This window comes from Apis cerana, linkage group LG3, assembly GCF_029169275.1.
Source record: "Apis cerana isolate GH-2021 linkage group LG3, AcerK_1.0, whole genome shotgun sequence".
NCBI lineage: Eukaryota > Metazoa > Arthropoda > Insecta > Hymenoptera > Apidae > Apis > Apis cerana.
The window spans coordinates 11675495-11700073 of NC_083854.1; the positions used below are offsets into that span (position 1 = coordinate 11675495).

A 24579-nucleotide genomic window follows, 5' to 3' on the forward strand; every position below is an offset into this window, starting at 1 on the left:
AAGTTTAAGGATTATTTGAAGACAATATATAATGCAAATCTGTTTAAACAATCATATCAGAGACAATGCTTGTATCGAGTCTGAGATTAATAGTTTACATTTTTGCTATATCAATTATTTATTTTCATAAAAATGAATTGAATTTATTTTTATTCGCAAATTAAATAGAAGAAAATGATTTCGAAATTTTTAATGACATTGTTCCTTGGAGATTTGCAATATCTTGTTACGAAAAATTGTTGAAAATAATACTTTTTTCAAAGTTAAACACATATCTTTTATAATGTTTTTAAAATATTAAAATTAAAAAATTGAAAAATAACTCACCCATGGCGAGAAAGAGTCTCAATTATTGTAGTCGCAGTATGTTGTTTCAATTTGTTGAAAAAAATAAATTGAAATTGCAATAAAAAAGATAATAGCATTAATAAACATTACGGATAATCAAAGACGCTTGTTACTACATTTATTTTATATTGTTATTATTAATTGTATTCGCTAAAAAATTTCCTTAGCATAAAGAAGAAATTATATTTGGGAAGGAAACTAAACTTATTATTGAAAAAGTGCTTACAAAAATTCTTGAAAGATTTATTTTATCTAGAAAGATTTATTTAATCTATACTAATCCAAAGTCTAAGTTATTATAAGAGTTTAAAGAAATCTTAGAGTAATTAAATATACCGTTAAAAACCTTAAAGAAAATGTACAATAAATAAATTTTTAATTGATATACAATAAATAATATTTGATTATAAAAAAAAAGAGCTAATAATGATTTTTTATTCGCTCTCTATATAAAATCAATTTAACAATCGACATTGAAATTCTCAATAATATTTATTACTTTCTCTTCTACAATAGAAATTCTGTCGAAGAATTGTACAAAATCGATAAATTCATATTAGAATCATTGAAATACAATAGAATAATTGGCCAAGATTTTACTTTCAGTTTGATATTTGATTTTTGATTTTACAGGAATTTTAAAAAATAACTAAAATAAATGATTTAATAAAATTTATTTTTAACACAAAGAATTTTAAAGAAATCTTTTATTTAAATACAATATATTTAATACATTAAATTTATTAAATATATATACGTATATTTATATGAAAAGATTATTTTCTGTTTCATCACTATAAAAGCTAATATAAAAATATTTAGGTAAAACATTTTTAATTTTATATAAAAATATATTAAACATAAAGTGCATTAGCATAAGTGCATTAATCATTGTAATCATTTAATGATCATAAATTTTGAAATTATATAATGATTGGAAATTATAATTTAAAAAAGATATATATTATATATATGATATATATCTATAAATTAGATATATATTATAGCTAGTAATTCAAATTTAAAAAATAAGTAAAATAGATTCACTCTAAATTTTTTACTTAAAAGTATGTTCTATAATATAGCAAAATCATAAAATAATTCAACCATTAAAATTTATAAAAATATATAAATGATCGAAAGAACATGAAGTAAAATGACTAGTAAGAACCTTAAAATATGAAATGTTACGTTATATTTAAAAAATTATTTTATTTTATATTAAATTATTTTATATTATTTTATATCAAAAAATTAAAAAAACAATAATTTGAAATTTAATATTTTAATTTGTGATCTTGCTATATTAATGAATTTACAGTTTTCAAAATTAAAATTCTTATAACATAATAATTAAAAAAATTACAATGTTTCTATATTTTATACATTGATTATTTTAAATTATGAATAATATATACAGCCAATTTTTAATACATACTCCACTAACTTTTTTCTTTCTTTCTGTGAGTTCTCTGATTCTTGATTAAACAATTCCCCTTGTTTTCTTCGAGAAATTGTTCTTTTACTCTTAATTAATTGATTCTTTCAGCATGAACATACTAACCATTATTATATATATAGTTACATAAAATAAAATATATGAAATATGATTGTGAACAGTAAAATAATTAAAAAAGTATATTATGTGGTCTATTAATAGAGGAAAGATTTTTGAGTCTAAAGACAAAATTCTTTAGAAATATGAAAGGAAACATTTTTTTACAATTTTTCTGAAATAGTGTATAGTTGACTTATGATGCCAGTTGTCCAATCTCGACATATACCATAATAGATTTTAGAATTCTTATTTTTTGTCAAATGTCATCTCATATTTCATTATTCAATATTATTCAGTTCATTATTCATTATTTGCATATTATAACTTTCTATCATATGATTTTCACATTTTTCATTAATACATAGGTCCAAATCCTAAATAAAACACAAAAAATTAATAAAATTAATAAAATTACAAAATTTTATATATATATACATTATATGGATTTATAAACATACTAGGATTTGGAGGTGGACGAAGTCTATACATATCTGGAGGAATAAATCGTGGTGGAAATGGTGTTAATGGACCAATATGCCTAGATCCTGGTACTTGGCCCCGCATTGGAACCCAAGGTCTAACCATTATTGGTCTTGGTGGAAAATTCTAATAAAAATTTAATATTTTTAAGAAATTTTCTTTTATAATTGAAGATAAGTAAAATAAATACTCACTCCATAATAAACAGGAACAGGAATTTGTTCAATATAATGAGATGGAATTATTCTATGTTCTCTAGATCTTTCTCGTTCTCTTCTATCTCTAGATCGTTCTCTCGATGTTTCACGATATTCTCGATATTCTCTTTCATTTTTATATGACCTGTAATAATATTTGATTAAAATTCAATTTTTACGAAATACGATATATCATATATTTCATGTATTATTAGGGTGTCCCATAAGTTTCTTTCGCATCACGCGAGGAATCACTTTAATTGGCTGTTTTTATATGAATATGTAAGTTTATCTATTAGCCGTTTATGATATTGGTTTCAGTCATTCCAGAGCTCTTTTAAAGTACGTTTCATTAGCGATACAGTCTTTTTTAAAACTTTTTTCTATACCGTTCAATATGGATAACTAAAGAAATCATTTGCGGCATGTTATGTTTCATTGCTTTAAAAAAAAATGATGGTGCAAATGATATTACAGACGAGATTTATACTGTTTATGGGAGTAGTACGGGAGGCTATGACTATTACGACCATCTGCAATTGGTATAAGAGATTTAGAACTGGCAATTTTTACTCGAAAGATGAAGGCCGCAGCTGTCATCCAGCAGCGACAAATATGGATGCCACTAACATTTCCAAGACAACATGATCTAAGTGATGTATAATCACCTGATCAGAATGGGATATGTTAATCAATATAAAGTTTGGATTCCACTATTGATGGAGATTGACTTTATAAACCGCTTTATAATCTCTATGATTTATTTCTCCAACGACATGAAAAAGATTCTTTCTTAAAAAGTCACTGGAGACGAGACTTGTGTATCAAAATGTGTATCGAAAAACGCACTTGATTTAAGGACATAAATTTTCAACTTTGGCGAAGCTTGAACTTCACCCGAAGAAAGTCCATTTGGTGGAACTGAAAAAGTGTAATCTATTACGAGCTCCTTTTTCAAAGTGAAGCCATAAATTTTGCAAAATATTGCAATCAGCTTGATGATTGAAATTGAAAGACGCCATAACAGAAAAACAGCCAGAATTGGCGAATCGATGAGACATCGTTTTTCATTATAACAATGCAAAGCTGTATATTGTATTGGCTGTAAAAAAAAAGCTATTACAGTTTGATTGGGATGTACTGCATGTTCTGTACTCCTTAAATCTTATTCTATCTGATTATTATTTGTTTCTGTCATTAAAAAATTTGGATGATAAACAATTCCAATCCGTAAGCAAAATAAAAACGCACCTCGAGAAATATTTTCCAAATAAACTCCCAACAATTTTGGAAAAAGGAAATAATGAGATTTCCTGAGAGATGGAAAATGGATAGATAGAGTAGAACGGTACATATATAACGCAATAAATCAACAAATATCGTGTATTCATTTCGTATCAAAAAAAAGAAAGAAAGAACTTTATGGGACACTTTAATAGTTTACTTAATGTTGCTATTTTTATTTCAGCAATCTCTAAATAATTCGAGACTTCATTAGCTTTTCAAATCTATAGCTGATTGTTGATGATTACTGTGATCTTCATTGTCGATATAATCTTCTATAATTAATCACTTACAACATTTTCGTAGAAGAAATAAAATATCACTATTATCATTATTATTATTTATAAAATCATTTTTTGTGATGTTAGCAAAACTTTCATTATCATCAACAAAGGTATTTTTTTCAAGAAAATATATCTGTATGTTCCAATGCCAAGAAAATTAGTAAATGTTCGTCGCATATAGTCCAATCATCGTACCATGTCTCTCAAAAGGATTGTTTAGATTTAGCCCAATCGACGTACTATGTATTTCACATGATATTGTAAGTTAAGGGATTAAATATTAAATTTTTAAATACGAAATATTACATATTTCATGTATTTCGTTACGTACTTTTGCTCTCGTTCTCTTGAACGGGAATAACGTCTACGACTTGTTCTTTCTCGTAAATGTTTTTCTTCTACATTGTGCAATTGATCATATCGTCTGTCCTTTTTTTTGTACTCTCTACTTCTATCTCTACTGCAACTTCTTTCCCTGAACAATAATACATCATTAAATGATTTAGTAAAATTAGAAAATAAAGATATTAAATAAATATATAAAATTATAAGCAGTTATGTTACCTATCATTTCTATAACTATTTCTATCTTCATGTCTTGAATCTTCATATCTAAAAAAGAATAAGAATTAATAAAAAATCTAATTTCTGAATATATTGTTAAATTTAACAATTATTAATAATAATACATAATGCTTAATCCTTATTATTTATTATAATATATAATAATCTATGTTTTATTATACAATATTATATTGTACAAATTTTTTCTCTATTTATTAAATATATATAAATATTTATATAAAAGTAAATTAGAAATCTAAATCTCTCATTTATTAATTCTTATTGGAAAAAAAGAATATTTTAACTTTTTTTTAAAAAATTCATTTTATCATTTTACATTTTTTTTTTAATTTTATATATGCTAAATATATTCCAAAAATGTATGAAAAAATGAAAAAAGAGTGATTATAAAGCATACATTATAAGTACAATATTTAAAGTTATTTTTATAAAGTTATTTTTAAATAAGAAGAATTAGATTAATTAAATTTAGAATTAATTTAATAAAATTTAATATTAAGAATTTTTATTTTTATTATATAAAATATTCAATAAAACATATAATATATAAAAATATAGTCTATGTATAATTTATTTGTGAAATGAAATGATAAAAACATATCTCCATTTGTTTCACGTGTGTATAGATTTTATTAATAATTAATATTCAGCTTGTAGAATGAATTTATATAATATATGTTTATTTTCTTCGGCGATGAATTCTAAATATGATTGTTTCAATCAATTAAAAAAATATAACGAAAAGTAGGAATTAATAATAAATTTTCACTTTTTTGCTTAATTTGTTAATTTCTCACAAATAAGTAGATCTTATATAAACATAAATATTAATTTAAAAAATTTTTAATATAAATTAATTTAAAAATTTCATATTATCTTTTTTGCTTTTAATTTTTATTAAACATTAATATTAACATTATATTATATTTATCTGAATAAAAAGGATACTTAAAAATTTTATATGTCAAATGAAAAAAAATGTGTAGTAATAAATTCTAATAATTATATAATAAAATGATAAAAAATTTACTTAGTTTTCATTTAGCAAAAAATATCAAAGTATCAAAAATTTTATAAATTTATATTTTAAAATTTGAAATAAATATTTTGCATAATTATTTATTAAAAATATATTAAATAATATGTTATTTATTAAAAATATATGTAAAATATAAATTTGAATATTGTTCATATAATTAATTAATATATTTTTTAGTAAAAAATATAATGTATTATATTTATTTAAAAGTTACATAAAGATCAATTTCGATTAAATTTAATCTATAAAAATTCTTAAATAAATATAATATAATAATCTTATATAATAATAACTAAAAATTATTGTGCCAATTTTGCTATTTTACAAGATATAATTACAAGATCAATATTATTATAGCTACATAAACAAACCTGGAATGACAGGATGATGTACGTTGAAAACTACGACTTCGACTTCTTAAAGAATTTGACGAAATAGCATATTTTTTACATGTTTTAGTTTCATTTTCTAAAATTATTAAATATAATTCTAAAATCACGTAATTTTAAGTTAAGTTATAATGGTAAAAGTTTTTATTTTTAATAAAGAACATACCTGATTTTTCAATATTTACAGCTAAAACTGTACGATGTTCTGTAATTTCATTTGTTTTTGTTAATACATTTTTTATTTCTTCTCTTTCAAATATAGGCTTAGATCCTTCTCCTATAATTAAATTTTTACATAAAATTTTTTAGAAATAAGAATCATAAAATCATAAATTAATGCTAAATAATAGATGACTGTAACAGATCTTAAAATATTTAGATTGATATATAAGTAAATTGATTATTTCTTAACAATTGTAAGCCAGATCTTTTAAATAATAAAATATGTATACAAATAATATATGAAATTATATAAATAAACTATAAAACATGAGAAAGATAATAATTATTTTTCATATCATTTATATTATTATTTTTATATAATAATCTAAAAATATATACATAGATGTAGACATATAAATATCAATTATAATAATCAAACTTCCATTGCTTCATACCATATTTTGAAAAAATATATAAATTCATAATTTATTCAATCTTTATTAATAAAAATCTTTTCAGAATTTATAGCAGACTATATACCTTACAATTTTCTTGAATATTAAATGCTACAAAATAATATACATAAATCCATAATTATAAATTTATGGAAATATATATCTTTTATTTTATATTATGTATTTTTTTCATTTTTTTTGAATTTTAAATTTTTTTAAGTTAGAAGATCAATTATTAAACATTTAATTAAAAATAATAAATTTCTATATAAAAAAATTATGTGGAAAAAATCCATATGTAATAAAATTATTTTAAAATCATAAAATCATCTTCCAATCATCTCTGATTAAAATCTTCTTCTCTCGATAAATTATATCGTATTTACTATTAGATTATATCTTAAATATATGACTAATAATATAAATATGATATACAAAAAAATATAATGCACAAATTTTATTTTTTGAATTTTTAAAATTTTTTTAAATTCAGAATTATTTAAATATAATTGACAAATTTCTGCAATTGAAAAAAAAAAGAAACTATTATTTAAAAGTTTAATAGATATAAATACTTCTATTAAATATTTTCATTAATTATTCATTTCAATATTGTATTAATCTGATGATTATTATAATATTGTAGTAATTCTGATATCGCATCAATCTTCAATGTTGAATTCACGTATATTTTTGATGAGTTCTCGTTGAAAAGTTTCATCTTCTTCTGATAAAATAATTAATTTTTTGCAATGAATTTATATATAGCTTTGCTATTTCTTTATCAATGATGATTTCATTTTTCATTAAACATTTATTTAAAAAATAATAAGTTTCTATATAAAAAAGTTATGTGAAAAAAATCTATAAAATAAAATTGCTTTTATAAAATCATCTTTAGGATGAATAAAATTTTCCACTCTTATGTTGTATTAACTAATACATTATATCTTAAATATATCTAATTAATTACATAAATATAATATACAAGTGCAAATTTTATTTTTTAAATTCTTAAAATTTTTAATTCAAAATTGTTTAAATATAATTGATAAATTTTTGCAATTAAAAAAAAATGAAAAAAAATTACTATTTTAAAATTTAATAGATATAATAATTTCTATTACTTAAATATTTTCATTAATTATTCATTTCAATATCGTATTTTGATGATTATCATAATACCATAATAATTCTGATATTGCATCAATCTTCAGTGATGACTTTTGTTGAAGTTTCATCTTCCTCTGATGAAATAATTAGTCTTTTGCTTTGAATTTATACATACCTTTGCTATTTCTTTATTAATGATGATAAATTTTTAAATTGTTAATAATTCAAAACAAATATAACATTTTACCCGTTCTTCTTTTGAGCATCACATCTTCAGGATTGATAATATCTCGTTTAAGTTCATCAGTTGTTGTTGTTGGTTTTCCTGGCAAAACTCTATGAATATCTACCTTAATTTTTCGTAGTTCTGTTGCACTAACTTGAGTACTTTCTGGTCCTCTAAATAAAGATGTACCATCTGAAGATTCTGATCTGCAGTACAAAATTATAAATTAAATTTTTTCGAATATTATATATAAAAATAATATATCTTATACTGGAAATTTTATATTATATTATTTTATGTACTTACAATTTTTCAAATTATATTGCATATCTAATATAATATAATTTCTGTAATATTCAAATATTTTTTTTTAAATTCTATTTTTATTTATATTTAAAATAATTTTATATAAATAAACTAAATTAAAAATTATTTAATTTATTCATACATACTTTTCGGATAATATAAATGTTTTAGATGTGTTTGATGCATTACTTCTACCTCGGCTTTCCGGAGATCTACTTTTAGTTTTACTTCTTTTCGATAATGCTAATTTTTTCTCACGAGCACGTCAATTCATATTCTAAAATCATCTTTTTCTTCAATCTTTCGTGTTCTCGTTCCCGTTCTTGTTGTATCATCTATTCGCGTCTACGTCGTAAGCATTCTTCTTCTGTTCTTGAATGCAGACCAATTTCACTATCTTCACTGTGTGATTGTCTAAATCTCTCATCGTGAATGATTTGATGTATTTCTCTTCATTTTTTTGATAAATATCAGAGAAATATATGTATATATGTGAAATTTAATCTGAAAAATTTATTTTATGTTGGAAATATAATAAAATCTAAATCTACATTACATGAAATGATACATAAAAAATACATATCAATATATAATACAATATATAATACAATACACAAAAATTGTTATGAATAAAAGAAAATAAATTATAAAATGCAATTATAAAAATTTTCTACAACTTTTACAATATATATATATATATATATATATACATGCTAATTATTTCTAATAGAAAAACTTTAATAAAGATAGGATATTTTAATATAATTGAATAATATAACTTCGTAATTAATTAAAAAAGCAAGAATAAAAAAACTATAATATAATCAATCAGAAGTAAAATAATTGATAAAATAATTGTAAACTTGATGCAAAGCTTTTAAATGATCTATTGCTGCAAGTTATAAGTTCTACAAAAGAAAACTCAATGATTTAAAAGTAATATTATAATAAATTTTTTTATATTTTTAGTATACAAGCATTCCAAAAGCATAAAATAAAATGCACAAAACAAAACAAAAATTTAAAGCATATTTTTAAAAAAATTGTTGTTTTTTAATAACAATATAACAATATAATTATTTTTATATTATTAATATTCTAAAAGCAATATTTTATGCAAACTCAAATGCAATTTTTGCAAAAAAGTTGCAAAGAAATAAATAAAAGCATTCTTAGAACACTTAAGATAAATAATATTGTACTTACATATTGCATATTACATTTTCAATACATTGATCCAGAGTTGTCCAAATATTCTTCATTGATGAATTAAGAACATATTATTAACTTCATAAAATATTACATTTATAAAAATATATGACAATAAATTCATTTTCTTGTTTGTAGAAACTTATATTTATATATTATAATTCTTCAAATGTTGCATTAAGTAAAATCAAATTTTTATTACTTAAAGTTAATATTTGATCATAATAAATATTAATTTTGATGATAAATAAAAAAAGATAATAAAAAAAGATTAATAAAAAAAATAAAATAAAAATCTTAATTTGATATTACAAAGTTTTAAATTTGTTGGTTTATAAAAAACTTATTAATTCACTAATTATATTTTTAAAAAAATTGTTAAAGTCATCTTCAATGTTGAGTTCACATATACTTTTGATGAGTTCTGCTGAAAAAATTTCATCTTCCTCTGATGAAATAATTAGTCTTTTGCTTTGAATTTATATATAGCTTTGCTATTTCTTTATCAATGATGATTTCATTTTTCATTAAACATTTATTTAAAAAATAATAAGTTTCTATATAAAAAAGTTATGTGAAAAAATCTATAAAATAAAATTGCTATTATAAAATCATCTTCAGGATGATTAAAATTTTCCTCTCTTATGTTGTTTATTAACTAATACATTATATCTTAAATATATCTAATTAATTACATAAATATGATATACAAGTGCAAATTTTATTTTTTAAATTCTTAAAATTTTTAATTCAAAATTGTTTAAATATAATTGATAAATTTTTGCAATTAAAAAAAAATGAAAAAAAATTACTATTTTAAAATTTAATAAATATAATAATTTCTATTACTTAAATATTTTCATTAATTATTCATTTCAATATCGTATTTTGATGATTATCATAATACCATAATAATTCTGATATTGCATCAATCTTCAGTGATGATTTTTGTTGAAGTTTCATCTTCCTCTGATGAAATAATTAGTCTTTTGCTTTGAATTTATACATACCTTTGCTATTTCTTTATTAATGATGATAAATTTTTTAATTGTTAATAATCAAAACAAAGATAATATTTTACCCGTTCTTCTTTTGAGCATCACATCTTCAGGATTGATAATATCTCGTTTAAGTTCATCAGTTGTTGTTGTTGGTTTTCCTGGCAAAACTCTATGAATATCTACCTTAATTTTTCGTAGTTCTGTTGCACTAACTTGAGTACCTTCTGGTCCTCTAAATAAAGATGTACCATCTGAAGATTCTAATCTGCAGTATAAAATAATTTTTTATTTAAAAAAAGGAATTATATAATTCTAATAAACTTTATGTTAAAATTATAAATTAAATTTTCTCGAATATTTATATATAAATTATTTATATATAAAAATAATATATCTTATACTGAAAATTTTACATTATTTTATGTACTTATTTACAATTTTTCAAATTATATTGCATATTTAATATAATATAATTTCTATAATATTCAAATATTTTTTTTAAATTCTATTTTTATTTATATTTAAAATAATTTTATATAAATAAACTAAACTAAAAATTATTTAATTTATTCATACATACTTTTCGGATAATATAAATGTTTTAGATGTGTTTGATGCATTACTTCTACCTCGGCTTTCCGGGGATCTACTTTTAGTTTTACTTCTTTTCGATAATGCTAATTTTTTCTCACGAGCACGTCGTAATTCATATTCTAAAATCATCTTTTTCTTCAATTTTTCGTGTTCTCGTTCCCGTTCTTGTTGTATCATCCATTCGCGTCTACGTCGTAACCGTTCTTCTTCTGTTCTTGAACGCAGACCAGTTTCACTATCTTCACTGCGTGATTGTCTAAATCTCTCATTACGATGCGAAAGATTTGATGTATTTCGTTTCATTTTTACGATAAATACCGAAGAAGTATATGTATATTTATGAAATTTAATCTGTAAATCTTTTTTTAGGTTAGAAATATATAAGATTCAAATATGTACATTACATCATACAATGTATAAGAAAATATCTTATTATTATAATAAATGAAAGAGAACAAACATTGTTATAAAATAAAATTATAAAAATTCTTTAAATTTTCACAGTATACACATACTTACATATAAATCATCCACGCGTACATTGCTACTAATGGAAAAACTTTAAAAACCCTACTCTTTTTTTTTTATTGTTCATATTACTAACTTTATAATATGATTACTTAAAATTGAAAATAAAATAATTACTTGACTAATTAGAAATAAGATTATCAGTAAAATTTTTTAATATTTTTAAAAATTTTTAAACATTCTATTAGTATGGATATTACAGGTTCCAAAGAAAAATTGAAGTTGCTATGTAGTATATTGTACTATAAGTATATGAAGTATATTGTATGCTTTCTTAACCAGTTAACGCTACAAATTGCATTTTTATTGTACTAATTGCTTATTTTTATGAAAATATGTTGAATTTATTTTTATCTGCGAATCATTGTAAACTATAACTGCAAATTATAACTATTTATCGAATTAAATTGGTATTTTTTTTTATTTTAATTTAAAAATTATATATTTTAAATTATATTTGAAATGTATTATATTTTAAATTTATAAAATCATTATTATTTTTCAAAAATTTTATTCATATAATCAATAAAATTTTATTTTAAATGAAATATATAATAAATATTTTATTTAAATTTATTATTTGAATATTTTTTAAAAAAAAGTATATATATATATATACCAATAAATATAATTTTTTATAATTTTTTTTTAATAACTTTTATTTTATTTCTTATTATAACTTTTGTTATGATAAATGAATGTTATTATATATATGTATAAATATATGTATAAATATATTTTTAAAATTTATTAAATATAATAATAAATATAATAGTGATGATAACAAAAATTTTATATATATAGGAGATGTAATATATATAATATATATTAATTAATAAAAATAATATGTATATTATTTTTTAGTAATGTTATCATATCTAAATTGTTTTATCAGTTACTTATCATATTTATTTATTACAATAATAAGAAACAATAATTTATATTATATCCATATTATTTTCTAATACTTTAATACTTTAATACTTTTTGATAAATATCTTTATAATTATTAATACAAAATTAGCATATATTAATACAATATATTATAACCAAAAACAAAATTCTATATATCTCTATTATTTCTTGACAATGATGTCATTGAAACCATTATATCTTATTATATCCAATAAAAATTTCTACAATATTTCAGTCCATATTGTATTAACAATAATTTGTAGTTATCTATTTATTAACAATATTTTATAATATTTTATAGTATATAATATTTCTATATTTATCAAGAATATTTATCAATTTGTTATTATAATTTATTGTATTGTACTAATATTAGGTAAAATATCTATATTGTGTTAACAATTATAACATATTAATTTTTAAACATTTTTAACAATATTCTGTATCTTATAATAATAATAACATTCTATAATAATAGTATATTCTATTAAAACATACATACATTACATTAACGTTCAAATATTATTGTGAATAATTGTATTTATTAGCGGAAATTTTGATTACATTATAATCTTGATTATATTATAAAATATTAAAAAAATAATCTCAAAAATCAGATTAAATTAAATATATATAAATTATTATATATTATATATTATATACATATATATTTTTAAATATTCTAGAAACTATAATTATAGAAACTATAATAGAAAGATTATAATAAAATATAAAATGTCAATAATTTTTTCTGATATTTGTTAAGTAATAAAGTTACGAATTTTTTACCTTATTTCTGTTTAAATTTCGATTTGTATTTAAAAAAAAAACTTTTAAATTTAACTTAAAAATCTATCGTTAATAAAGCTATTATTAACAAATTTTTTTATAATACTTTAATACATAAAACAATATTATGAATTTATTATGATCAAAAATGAATTTAAAGATTAGATAATAAAAAATTTTGAAGTTTTGTTACGAAATATAAAAAATAATATTAGTGTAACTATTAATATTTTTATTTTAACAATATAATAGTTAAAATAATAAAGAATCTCTAATAAATTATGATCAAAGTAAATTTATTATACCATTATTTCATATGTAAATTTCTTTTAGAAAACTAAGTTAATCCAATGAAACTTGATGTTGGAATTCAAATAACAAGTACTGTATTATACATTGTACTTATAAATGATTGGTATATGAAAATGTTGCAACGCCATCTAGAATTTTTTTATATTAAAAATTAATATTTAAAAAATTTTTAAACATATAATATTATGTTATTTATAAATATTTTTCAATTTAAAATATATATAATCATTATAAAATTAATTTATAAAATTATCTATAAAAACATTCAAAAGATAAACAAGACGCCATGATATTTCTTTCAGTATCAAAGCTGCTGTGAGTGCCATGATCATGGAGAAAGTATTACAGTATTATACATTTAAATTTTATTGTGTACATATTTTTTTACAAATAAATTAAACAATAAGCATGCTGATAAGAGAGTGGTGTACGATTTTTATGCATTTTCTTATTGCTTGGAGGACGGATTAGATCATCTTAAAACTGAATATATACGATTAAGTAAACATCTGACAAAAAGGAATCTTATAGAAAGGACGAAGAAAAACGCCGTAACGTTTTACGGCAGAAAAGAAACGGAAACAGAGGTTAGCTTATTGAACACAACTACCCTAGTCAGTTGTTAAGATGGCAGTTATTATGGTTATGGTGGTAATCGAAATGATATCAATTTAGTTAAAACATTCAATGAAAAAACAAAGGAGGAAAGCAATTCTTATGAGTGTCAATGTTTGTGAGCTTCGGTGGTTATCTTATCGGTTTTTTAGTTAGTATCATTTAAAAATATGTGAATGTAAAGTACTGAATAGTGAAGGAACAATTGATTGTATATACATATATATACATATACGCACACGTTTATCTTCCTTTCAATAGGTTTATTTCTCTCTTTTTGTTGTTTTATTCCGTTTCTCTCTTCAGTCCTTAGTTCTTTCCCTCCCCCTTGTTTATTAATTAGTCGTTCTACAGTATTACGAACAAATCTTTCAAAGAATACGATTGCGTGTCAAAGGAAATACGAGTCAATCGTGACTCGATCGTAAATTGTTATCTTGTTCTATTGAGATTTATTGATTTGTTAATTAAAAGTATGACAAATAACATAACAAATACACGGAATTTGTAAATTTGTATCGTGCAAAATTTATAAAGGTAATTAAATTAAGAAAAATAGTATAGATGATTGATAATTGTTAAATATAATGATTACTTACTGTAAGTATTTAACAAATTAATTATATTAAATATATTTATATCTATGTAATACAAATATATCTATATCTATATATAATGTATAAATAATGTTATAAGAATTCGTTTTTACTATTCATTTGAAGATTATCATTTTTAAACCATTGTCTAATTGAAATTTATTTACTAAAAATAATTTTCATATACTTTAAATTTTTTTACCAATCGAAATTAGGTCATCAAGATAAAGGGAAATCCATATACTTACATTATTCGCATTTTTGATGAATCAAAATATAATGAATTAAATAAATAGAAGAATTTAAGATATTTGAAATATTTTTTATATTTTATGATATTAATTATACGATTACATGAATTGTTTATTTTTTTTTTTACATATCTGTGATATTCAGTATGAAATTATTTTTAGTCAAATTATTAATTATTAATTAGTCAAACTAATTTTTATAGTAAGTGTATTATCTGTAAATTAGAAGATTGTAGCTATTAATTTATAATTTTTATACACATAATAACATTTTAATATTTTATATATCTGTGAATTAATATATATTAAGAAAAGGAAACAAAGTTACATATACATACATATTTTCAACAGCCTTGTAATAATGTCTAAAAAGACTAATTGCAACAAGATGTTAGTTCATCAGTTATCATCAGTGCTACCTGATGATAGACCTATCACAGCCATAAGTGTTGTTGAAGATATAGATAAGTGTCCACCAAATTTTACAGTGGTATGTTATAAGATAATATTATATTTATATTTTTTATCATATTTTATTTAATGTTTATAAAAATATTTTTGAATTAATTATTTTATATATAACTATTTACATTATTACATTATTAAATAATTCAACTTTTTAATTCAAATAATTATTTTTAAATTTTATTTATTAAACAATTAATATCACAAAATAATCATAAATTATGAATTATTATTTTACTATTAGGTATCAAGAACATATGATCAAGATACTGATGCTGATTTATGGAGAGAAAGTGGGCTTTTTATTAAAAAAAAAGGTAGATATATATGTTTTTCAAAGACTGAAGGTTTACCTCAGTGCGTTGTTGAAGATATAGCAGTCATTAATGAACGAGATACTCCTCCAGAAGGATACAGCATAATTTCTTACACTGTAGATTCAAGTGAGCATACGTAAGAGTGATTAATATATCACTTATTAAAAAAATATTTTCATTTAATACATTGCAGTAATGAATTTTAGTGCAGAAAGCATGGAGAAAGAAACAAGTGTGCTATAAAATTAGAAATAAAGAATTATGCTCAAAAGCAGTTACTGATATTATCATATGTAGTAGACTTATACATAAAGTTTATAATACATCCAAAATGGCACCAAACGGATTTATTGCTGCTGGGTATATATATATATATTTATATATATAAATATGTTAAAATGTTATAAAAATTTAATTATTTTATTATTATTTTCTTTATTTTTTTTCAGTATTGTTAATGGAGTTTGTGTTTGCTACAAAACTGTGGATATTGTAAATGAAAATTCAAATTCACAATCATATGTTAATATAGAGTATGAATCATTTTATTTTAGAAATTAGAATTAGAATATATTTATATCAATTCTTATATAATAATTATTATATACTATATTTTATCTAGGTTACTTCAAAGTGTTTCTCCAAATTCATCAAATGGAACATCTCATAGAATACCTCCTGAAAGACCACCAAAACCAACAAATGGAGTTTATCCACAAATTAGTGGAACTGGAGGAAAGGATATAGAAGAATCTGACGATAGAGATTATGAAATTCTGAATCCTAATGTAAGAATTAGACCAACTAGACCTGCTCCACAACCTCCTACGTCAATAATTACTGGATCTACATCAATTTATGGTACACTGCCAGGATCTTCTGATTTAGATGGAGTTCCATTTATTCTAAATTCACGTCTTAGTGTTCATTCTGATTCTTCTACTGTAAGTTATTTTTATAGAAGTTTGTATTTTCATGTTCATTATGTTTTTTTGTAATTAATTATTTACAGAATAAACTTCCTGTAATTAAAATTTGGACTCAAGAAAATTTGGATAAAGAGGTAAGATTGAAATATATAATATATTAATACACTTGATTATAATATATTATATTATATAATATATTAATATATTTTTATTCTTTATTTTTTTTTTTTTTTGTTAGTTTTTTTATGATTTTCGTGCAGAGAGAGAAACTTGAAGAAACCACTGTGCCAAATTAATTGTGTGATTCTTCATGCAATTTTTCAGCTATGTCTATACATTTGTATTGATAATGTAGCACTAGCCAAGTGTAATAGAGTGCCTGAACGAATGATTCATACTAATCTGTGAAAATGGAATCCTTTTAAAACATTTATTGATGAAATGTTTGAATTTAAATATTGTCCATTTTCCGAAGTACTTTTTTCTTCCATATTCTATTTAGATTTTGATACCAGTGACAGTTAGCGTTGTATTTTTATAGAGTTGCGTTGTATTTTTATAGGTAGTAGAAATTATATATAATTGTATCATATGTTCTAGTTGTTTATAAATCATCATAAAATACTTAATATTATACTGGTGTATTCCTATTTCTTAATCAAACGCAAAAAATCTTTCAATAAAGTTATTTTTAATTTTATTTCCGACAAAAAAATATATTTATTTTTTTATTTTTATCCTCGAACTCATTTTTGTCATTGTGTATTTAATCTTTTTACAGAATACATATAACTTACTTTTATATTATTTAATTAAGAAATAATTAACTAATAATTATATACGGATATACATATTTCTTAAATATCACAAAATTTAAATAACGATCAATTGAAATATTTAAAATTTTGTAAATTTATGTACAATTTTATATAATATAAGCGTAATTACGGGTTAAGATAAAAACATAATAATTTAAATTTATATAATCATATTTTATTATAATGAATTTGTCTATTTGTTTCATTTCATACAATATAACAATATTATTTATTTAACATTTTTAATTTTTTATTCAGAATTTTCAGTAAAAAATAAAATAAAAACGTTTTCATAAAAACATTTCCGTAGTAAATAAAATACTAATTGCAATTTACAGCGAAAGAACTAAATATTAATGTATGTATAATATTGTCAATTATTATTCAATTAATTATTTTGTCAATTGCATTAATATTTTAAATAAGTAGGACATATTTTATTAAAATATACAATACATAAAAATATTTTTCAAATTTAATTAAATAAATTAACTCTCGTATCTTTCAATTTCTTTAATAACAAAAAATCTGATAAAATATTAAAAAGAGGAAAGAATATTAATAATAATTTACACGAAATTATATATTTCATGTACAAAGAAGAATTTTGTTTGAACCACGGTTTCTTTCAACTTTCGTTAATATAGATCATATTTGTCTAATTTATCTTCTTTCGTCGGATGTTTCTTGTCGAAACAGATTTCTTGGAAAAACTTGTGCCAATCGTCAGACAAATGGGCCTGTCCAATGTCTAACATGAGTGGTATTCGTTGTGGAAACACCATGTTTTTCCATAACCGCTGTTGCTTTGATTTTGTTCTTATACTTTACATCTTTCGGCTTTAGCATGCTCTTATGGTTACTCAATAACCTTGAGGGAGTCAGTATGGATTTGTTGCTAAGACCTGTTGCTTCTAGAAAGTGATCGTAACCGCTATTCGAATTGCTCGCAGCGAGAGGAACATTATTATTGTCTTTGGTTGCAGCAGTTTTCTCATTCTGACTAATTGTTACCCCAAGATTGCCAAGCCTTTCCGATCCATCACCTTCCGGTCTATCTGGATCATCCGATAGATCACATTCATCCAAATTGAATTCCTCAAAATTTTGTCTGATATCAAATTCTTGATCGAATTCTGAATGGACGTGTTTTTCCTTCGTTTTCGTGCGTTTTTTTGCTTGATCTTCCGATTCACCAATTTTAAATTCTTCAAAATGACGAACAATATTGGTGACTTTGGGTATTTTTCGCATTTGTTCTCCACTAATTTCGTGGTTCTGACGCGTTTGAAAGGAGGATCGAACATTGTTGAATCTGTTCTTCCAGAAGTTCCCTTCTTCGTTGTTTCCTGTACCTTTATTAATCGTATCATCGAAATTCAAGCTTCTCGCAGACGATACATTAATCCCCGTAGATTTTAAAGGAGAGGATATAAAACCAAATATCTTCTTGCTGTGTTCAGACGAACCGGATTCGAGAAACTGTTGTTTTTTTCGTGTCTCATCGATCAGAAACGAAGGACTAGGAATTTTTTTTAAGATCAACGTGTTATTTTTAAACTGTGGTTTTGGAGGCAAGGCAGGAGGTGTTTTAGGAGGTGGTGATATAATTTCCGGAAGCGATTCGATATCCTCGTAATCTAAATTCTTTGCTATAGTCAGTCCCTTCGTAGACATCTGTAAACAAGTCTTCTCCTCAATTCGTTCCAATTTCAAAGGCGGATTCGAGGCATTTACAGATGTTTTAATCTTTTGCGATACTTGCGAAGATTGGAAAGCTGCGTGTCTCGTTTCTTCCATCTTGATCTTTGGCTCTATAATGACAATTGGAATAGCTTTTGCTTCTTCCGATTCTTCCTCAAGACTCGACTCGTGATTCGTGATCGTAGTTGTAACGTTTGAAGTTGAGACATTTTGAGTAAGACTCATGCCAAACTCGTCTTCCGTAGCAGTAGGTTCGAAACTGTTGCTAGGAACATCGGTGAACTCGCTATCAGCCGATTCTTTTTCTATAATACCTTCTTCGGAGTTTTTCCTTTCCATTTCAGATCCTACAGACTCGATGTCCGATAATTTAGCCGGTTGAAACCGTACAATTCTCCCTCGATGTTTAAATCTTCTGGACATTGAAAGAATGTTTTCTTCGTCCTCCATATCTCGCAAGAGGATCTGATTAACGCATTCCAGAACAGAATTATGATTGCTATTCGGTCGATACATGCTGTGTCTGAAAACATCGTCGTTCATTTTGTCTTCGTCAGGATCGCTGTACCAGTTCCCGCTGGTATCTTCTACGTTATGCTCTTCGATTTCCATTTTCAAGGATCTGCAAATCAAATATGATTATGAATATTTTACAATAATTAATACATATACATATATATATACAGTAAATAAGATTGTGCATTCATGCTTACATTTTTTTTCAAAAAACAAATACTCACATACTATTATTATTGCTCCCGGCATTATTGCTGTTGCCATTATTATTACTATAATCCTCGTTCATTTTCGACGTGATTACATTTTCCGCATGGTTCCTCGAATTCGTCTCACTGAAAGAATTTACGTAAATAGGTTCCTGTTCCTTCTCCTGTTCGTCCCCCGAGGCAAAATTGCAATCCATTCCATCGTCCTTGCTCTCTGTCCTCGCGATATTCGTCGATTCGATCACATCCATTTCCTTCAACGCTTTCTGCGTTCTCGACCTGCCGATCCCCATCTTTTTCTTCGATAATTTACAACCGTTCTCCATAATCATCGTTTTCTCTTCCTCGTCGTCGTCCTCGTCGTCGTATATCATCGTAGTCTCGTTCTCGCTGTCGGTAACCATTGTCGGCGTACACCTATTGGATTTATTCAACGTGGAACTCGGCGAGACATCGGTGCTCTCGCCCTCGCAAAAACCTTCGGTGCTGAGCAACGAGGGACTGCCCTCCGTGGTGGTCGTGATAATCGACATATCCGTATTCTCGCTGCTCGTCAGACTTGTTTTCGAGATGTCGCTCCCGGCAAAGCTGTGCGTTTTCTTCACCCCTCTGTCCAGATCGTCCAGCGCAACAGGTACTTCTAACGGATTCAGTTTTGTGATTATCTCGCATTTCAAATTCTCAATGTCTTTACTAATACTGCAATCCTGCCTCGAGCTAACCTAAAATCAAGAAACAAACTAGGAGGTTAAGATTAAGGTTGAGGTTAGGTTAGCTTACTTCGTTGATTATTATTAGTATTATTATTATTGAAATGAAACGAAAATAGGAGATTTGTAAAAAAATGTTGTATAAAATGTTGATTTACAAAGATACATTTGGAATTCCATCGTGATTATATATCAAAAGGTAACGTTAGTTTAAATTAACGCAATGTAGTTGATTATCGACCGACAAAATCGATCGAAATTGAAAACTTACATCGACGTTGGACGTTTGAAGATCGTTGTTCTCGATATCGGTCGCCGTTTCGACCTTCATAGACGATTTACCAAGCGTCTGTTCGCGTTTACATTTGATGTAATTCTTGGTGTAGCGTCTGAGCCTCGCGATTTCGAGCTGCTGGTTCCTGATCACGTTGTCCTTCTCGCAGAGCAGCTGCCTGATTGATTTCTGCTCCTGCTTGAGCCGTGCCTCGAGCACCAGCAGAGCGCGAAGTATACGCGACAACTGTTGATCTCGAAGACTCCTCTCGGACTCGTGACTCGTGGTGCGATTGTCCAGCTCTTTCACCAGATCACGGCATCTCTTTGTGGCCGCCTTCAAGGCCTCTTGGGTACGAACCAGCTCTTGCTTGAGCGTCCGTACCTCGGTTTCCATCTGGAAAACAATTTGACGATTAGACAAGCTTGTTTTTTTTTAATGAAGATTTTATATGCGTGAAAATCTAAATCTAAAAACATTGTGTTATTAAATATCATCGATAATAAAACATCTGTCTACAAATAATCGAATTATGTTATGTTGAATAAAATATTTAGATAAAATATCGAACTATTATTATTATTATTGGTTGATTATCGAGTGGTTCGAGTATATACTTTGGTGTATATGCAATAAAAAATTTACTAGACTCTAAATATCAGAGATAAGATTCAAGGTGACGATTTACGCATGATCGAAGAAACGAACGAGTGGGAATGATGGACCCTTCGCTTTGTTAACACACAAAAATGTTGAAGGCTGACTCCGGGGCAGAAACTTTGGAATTCATCCAGGTGTAGACGCTAGGAGGACCGGAAGGACCTGACCTGCAGGAATTGGCAAGCCAAACAGACAGAAAAAAAAAGAAAGAAAGAAAGAGAGAAAGGAAGGAAGCCAGGCGATATAAAAAGGGGATTCATTGTTCGAATTTTTTGTCGGGAAAAGTCTATTTTATTTCTCAACAATAAATTTGTCAACTAAAAATCATCATACGTAATACGTTGATCGTTGTTGTTTAATTTTGTTTTTCTTATTAAATTCACGATAAACTTGAGCGATAAAATAATAAGATAATAAAAAAACGGTTTAAAAGAGCAGAAATAATTTGTTCGTTGATTCGATACTGTCGAATGCCCATGGTGTGAAATCGTATCGACAAGGTTCGAGCAATGTGCAATTAAATCACGAAATGGTAATCGCGACGAGTCTTTTCAATTAAAGTACATTTCAAGATAACGGAATCGCGGCAAGGAAATTTATGGTGGGAGTTTCCACTTCCGGTCATTTCAAGGACACTTGGGGAACGATCGACATTGATGAACAATATTCGACTTTATCGGTAAAACAATCCTATTGTCATCGTGTTTTATTCGAAAGACGGGAGGATTTATTAAAATTTAATAAATCGTTATATATTTATTTTATTCAAATATTTGAAAAAAAAGAAGGAATTTGTATAAAAAAATATTTGTATCGAATTCTGATACGATTTTATTTGAACGGCGAAAAGGGAGAGGATTTATTAAAATTTAATTTAGTAATCAAAATATTTGTATTTAAAAAAAGGAGTTTATAAAAAATATTTGTACCGAATTCTAATACGATTTTATTGGAAGAGCAAGAGGATTTATTAAAATTTAATTTAATAATCAAAATATTTATATTTGAAAAAAAGAATTTATTAAAAAAATATAAATATCGAATTCTAACACGATTTCCACACGGTTCACGAAATATTTTATTAAGCGTCGCAAAATGGATCTGTAAGTGATCAAATACGGATCGAACACGTTTCAGTTCTTTATTTAACTATAAAGTTTCGACGGGGTATACAACAAAGGTGAAATTATCTTCACTTCATGAGGTATCCCAATACACGTATAAATTCTAAAAACTTTGACAGTTAGTTTGCATCAACAGCGTTTAGCTCGCTTCACAAATTCCTGAAATCGATTTATCAAACCCTTAAACTTTGTTAATAACATCTACACTAGAAAATCTATCTATTAAAAAAATAATATGCCATAACTACAGAATTAAAAATATTTTTTAAAAAATATTGCTCCAATGGATCATTCATTTTTACACGCATGCTCTCAAATATTATCTTTCTTTCCTTTCACGTTATAAAATTTATGACGTTCCAACAACGTTAGCAACAATTCACTCCCTATCATTCCACGCTGAAAGAGAAGCGTTTTAAGAAGAAAAGAACACCTATCGCGTGCTAGTTAAAGAAGCGTTTATTCGAAAGTAAATGGCAGTTCAACGCGGGATAGGAGCCGCCTATAGAAGAAGCCTCGTCTCTCTAAAACAACAGTGAAACGTAATAAGAGAACGAAGGGGGAAATGGTTTTGTTTCGCGTTCAACTAGAACTGTTGCGGCTTTGGTGGCTCTCGAAAAGGTTGTCAGTAGTGTAATAAAGCTGGCAGCCAGCGCGGTGAATTTATGGAGGCAGAAGATCGCAGGAAGCAGCAAATTTTCGCGGCTCTGTACAAGGTGTAATTATACGGTGGCCGATGTGCCGCGAGAAATGCATTCACGCTTCGCCGTTTTCTTCGTTTCATCACGGGGTGAAAAGTAATATCCACTGTTTGAAATTCTCCAAGTGATTCCACGTATTCGTCTTTTCGACCGATTTCGAGATGATTTGCATCGATAAATCTATTGATCGATCGAGATGTTTCCTCAATTTCTTCTTCTTCGAATTTTGCGACGTATTTTGTAACATCCGGATTACAATTACATAAATTGCAATAATTTGAATTTTTGTGAGAAATAAACGTGCATTATCTGTAGACTTGACGTAATTTATCAGATCGTGAAATCGAAACATTTTTATTTTTTGTTTTAAAATCTTTATCGTTAAAGCAGTAGCTGTTTATGTTATATTCGAGTATCGTGTAAAAATTTTATCAGTTTATGTCTGCACTAGAAAGATAAAATTCTAGTAAAATGTAACAGGTTATATAGATAACTGTATTTATAACAACGATAATAAAATATTTCCAAAAACGTTTCTATATTTTTTTGCTAATTTAAAAGTTAAACGACGAATATTTATTTTAAAAAAATGCTTATCATAACACGGTAAAAAGATGATGTATCTAAAGACATAAAATTATCTTGCTATGCTTGTCCTTGAGAATTATGCAAGTTATGTTTGAACATCTTTTCTCTACAATCAGCAGTTTACGAGTAACTTAAGATTGGTTAGTTATATATCTACACTTGGTTGATTCTGAATTTTAATTTCAATTATGTATTCTATAGTGCAAATTAAAACGAAATAAAATGTATTGAATGAAAATTCTTATTTCTAGAAAAAAATATTTTATAAATGCATTAATTAGAAATTGAATTTCATCTAACAATAAGAAAAATAAATTTGATCTGTTCT

General features: G+C 24.6%; 2 protein-coding genes and 1 pseudogene across 10 annotated transcripts in view; 1 reads left to right on the forward strand and 2 right to left on the reverse strand.

Annotated features, from left to right (window-relative positions):
• The window catches only part of LOC108001882 (uncharacterized), a 67424-nt gene extending 49843 nt beyond the window's left edge, over window positions 1–17581 (forward strand). Inside the window, exons 2-9 of one of the 4 annotated variants that reach the window (XM_028668770.2) lie at window positions 14077–14989; window positions 15588–15726; window positions 15946–16144; window positions 16225–16378; window positions 16468–16551; window positions 16641–16962; window positions 17031–17081; window positions 17186–17581. In XM_028668770.2, the coding sequence (XP_028524571.1) occupies window positions 15598–15726; window positions 15946–16144; window positions 16225–16378; window positions 16468–16551; window positions 16641–16962; window positions 17031–17081; window positions 17186–17221 (975 nt within the window). In that variant the 5' untranslated portion in view covers window positions 14077–14989; window positions 15588–15597 and the 3' untranslated portion in view covers window positions 17222–17581. The remainder of the gene's footprint in view (window positions 1–14076; window positions 14990–15587; window positions 15727–15945; window positions 16145–16224; window positions 16379–16467; window positions 16552–16640; window positions 16963–17030; window positions 17082–17185) is intronic. The other 3 variants (XM_017063154.3, XM_028668771.2, XM_017063155.3) reach the window with 3 other exon arrangements.
• LOC108001886 (female-specific protein transformer-like) lies at window positions 1041–8897 on the reverse strand (annotated as a pseudogene).
• A 337-nt stretch (window positions 17582–17918) lies between the features above and the next one.
• LOC108001899 (protein kinase 4) overlaps window positions 17919–24579 on the reverse strand; it is a 39778-nt gene continuing 33117 nt past the window's right edge. For 5 of the 6 annotated variants that reach the window (XM_017063206.2, XM_017063205.3, XM_017063207.3 and 2 more), the window contains exons 2-4: window positions 21176–21574; window positions 20210–20916; window positions 17919–20091 (exon numbers count right to left, since the gene is read on the reverse strand). In XM_017063206.2, the coding sequence (XP_016918695.2) occupies window positions 18492–20091; window positions 20210–20916; window positions 21176–21574 (2706 nt within the window). In that variant the 3' untranslated portion in view covers window positions 17919–18491. Of the gene's footprint in view, window positions 20092–20209; window positions 20917–21175; window positions 21575–21866; window positions 22007–24579 lie in introns of those variants that run through there. The other variant, XM_017063210.3, reaches the window with a different exon arrangement.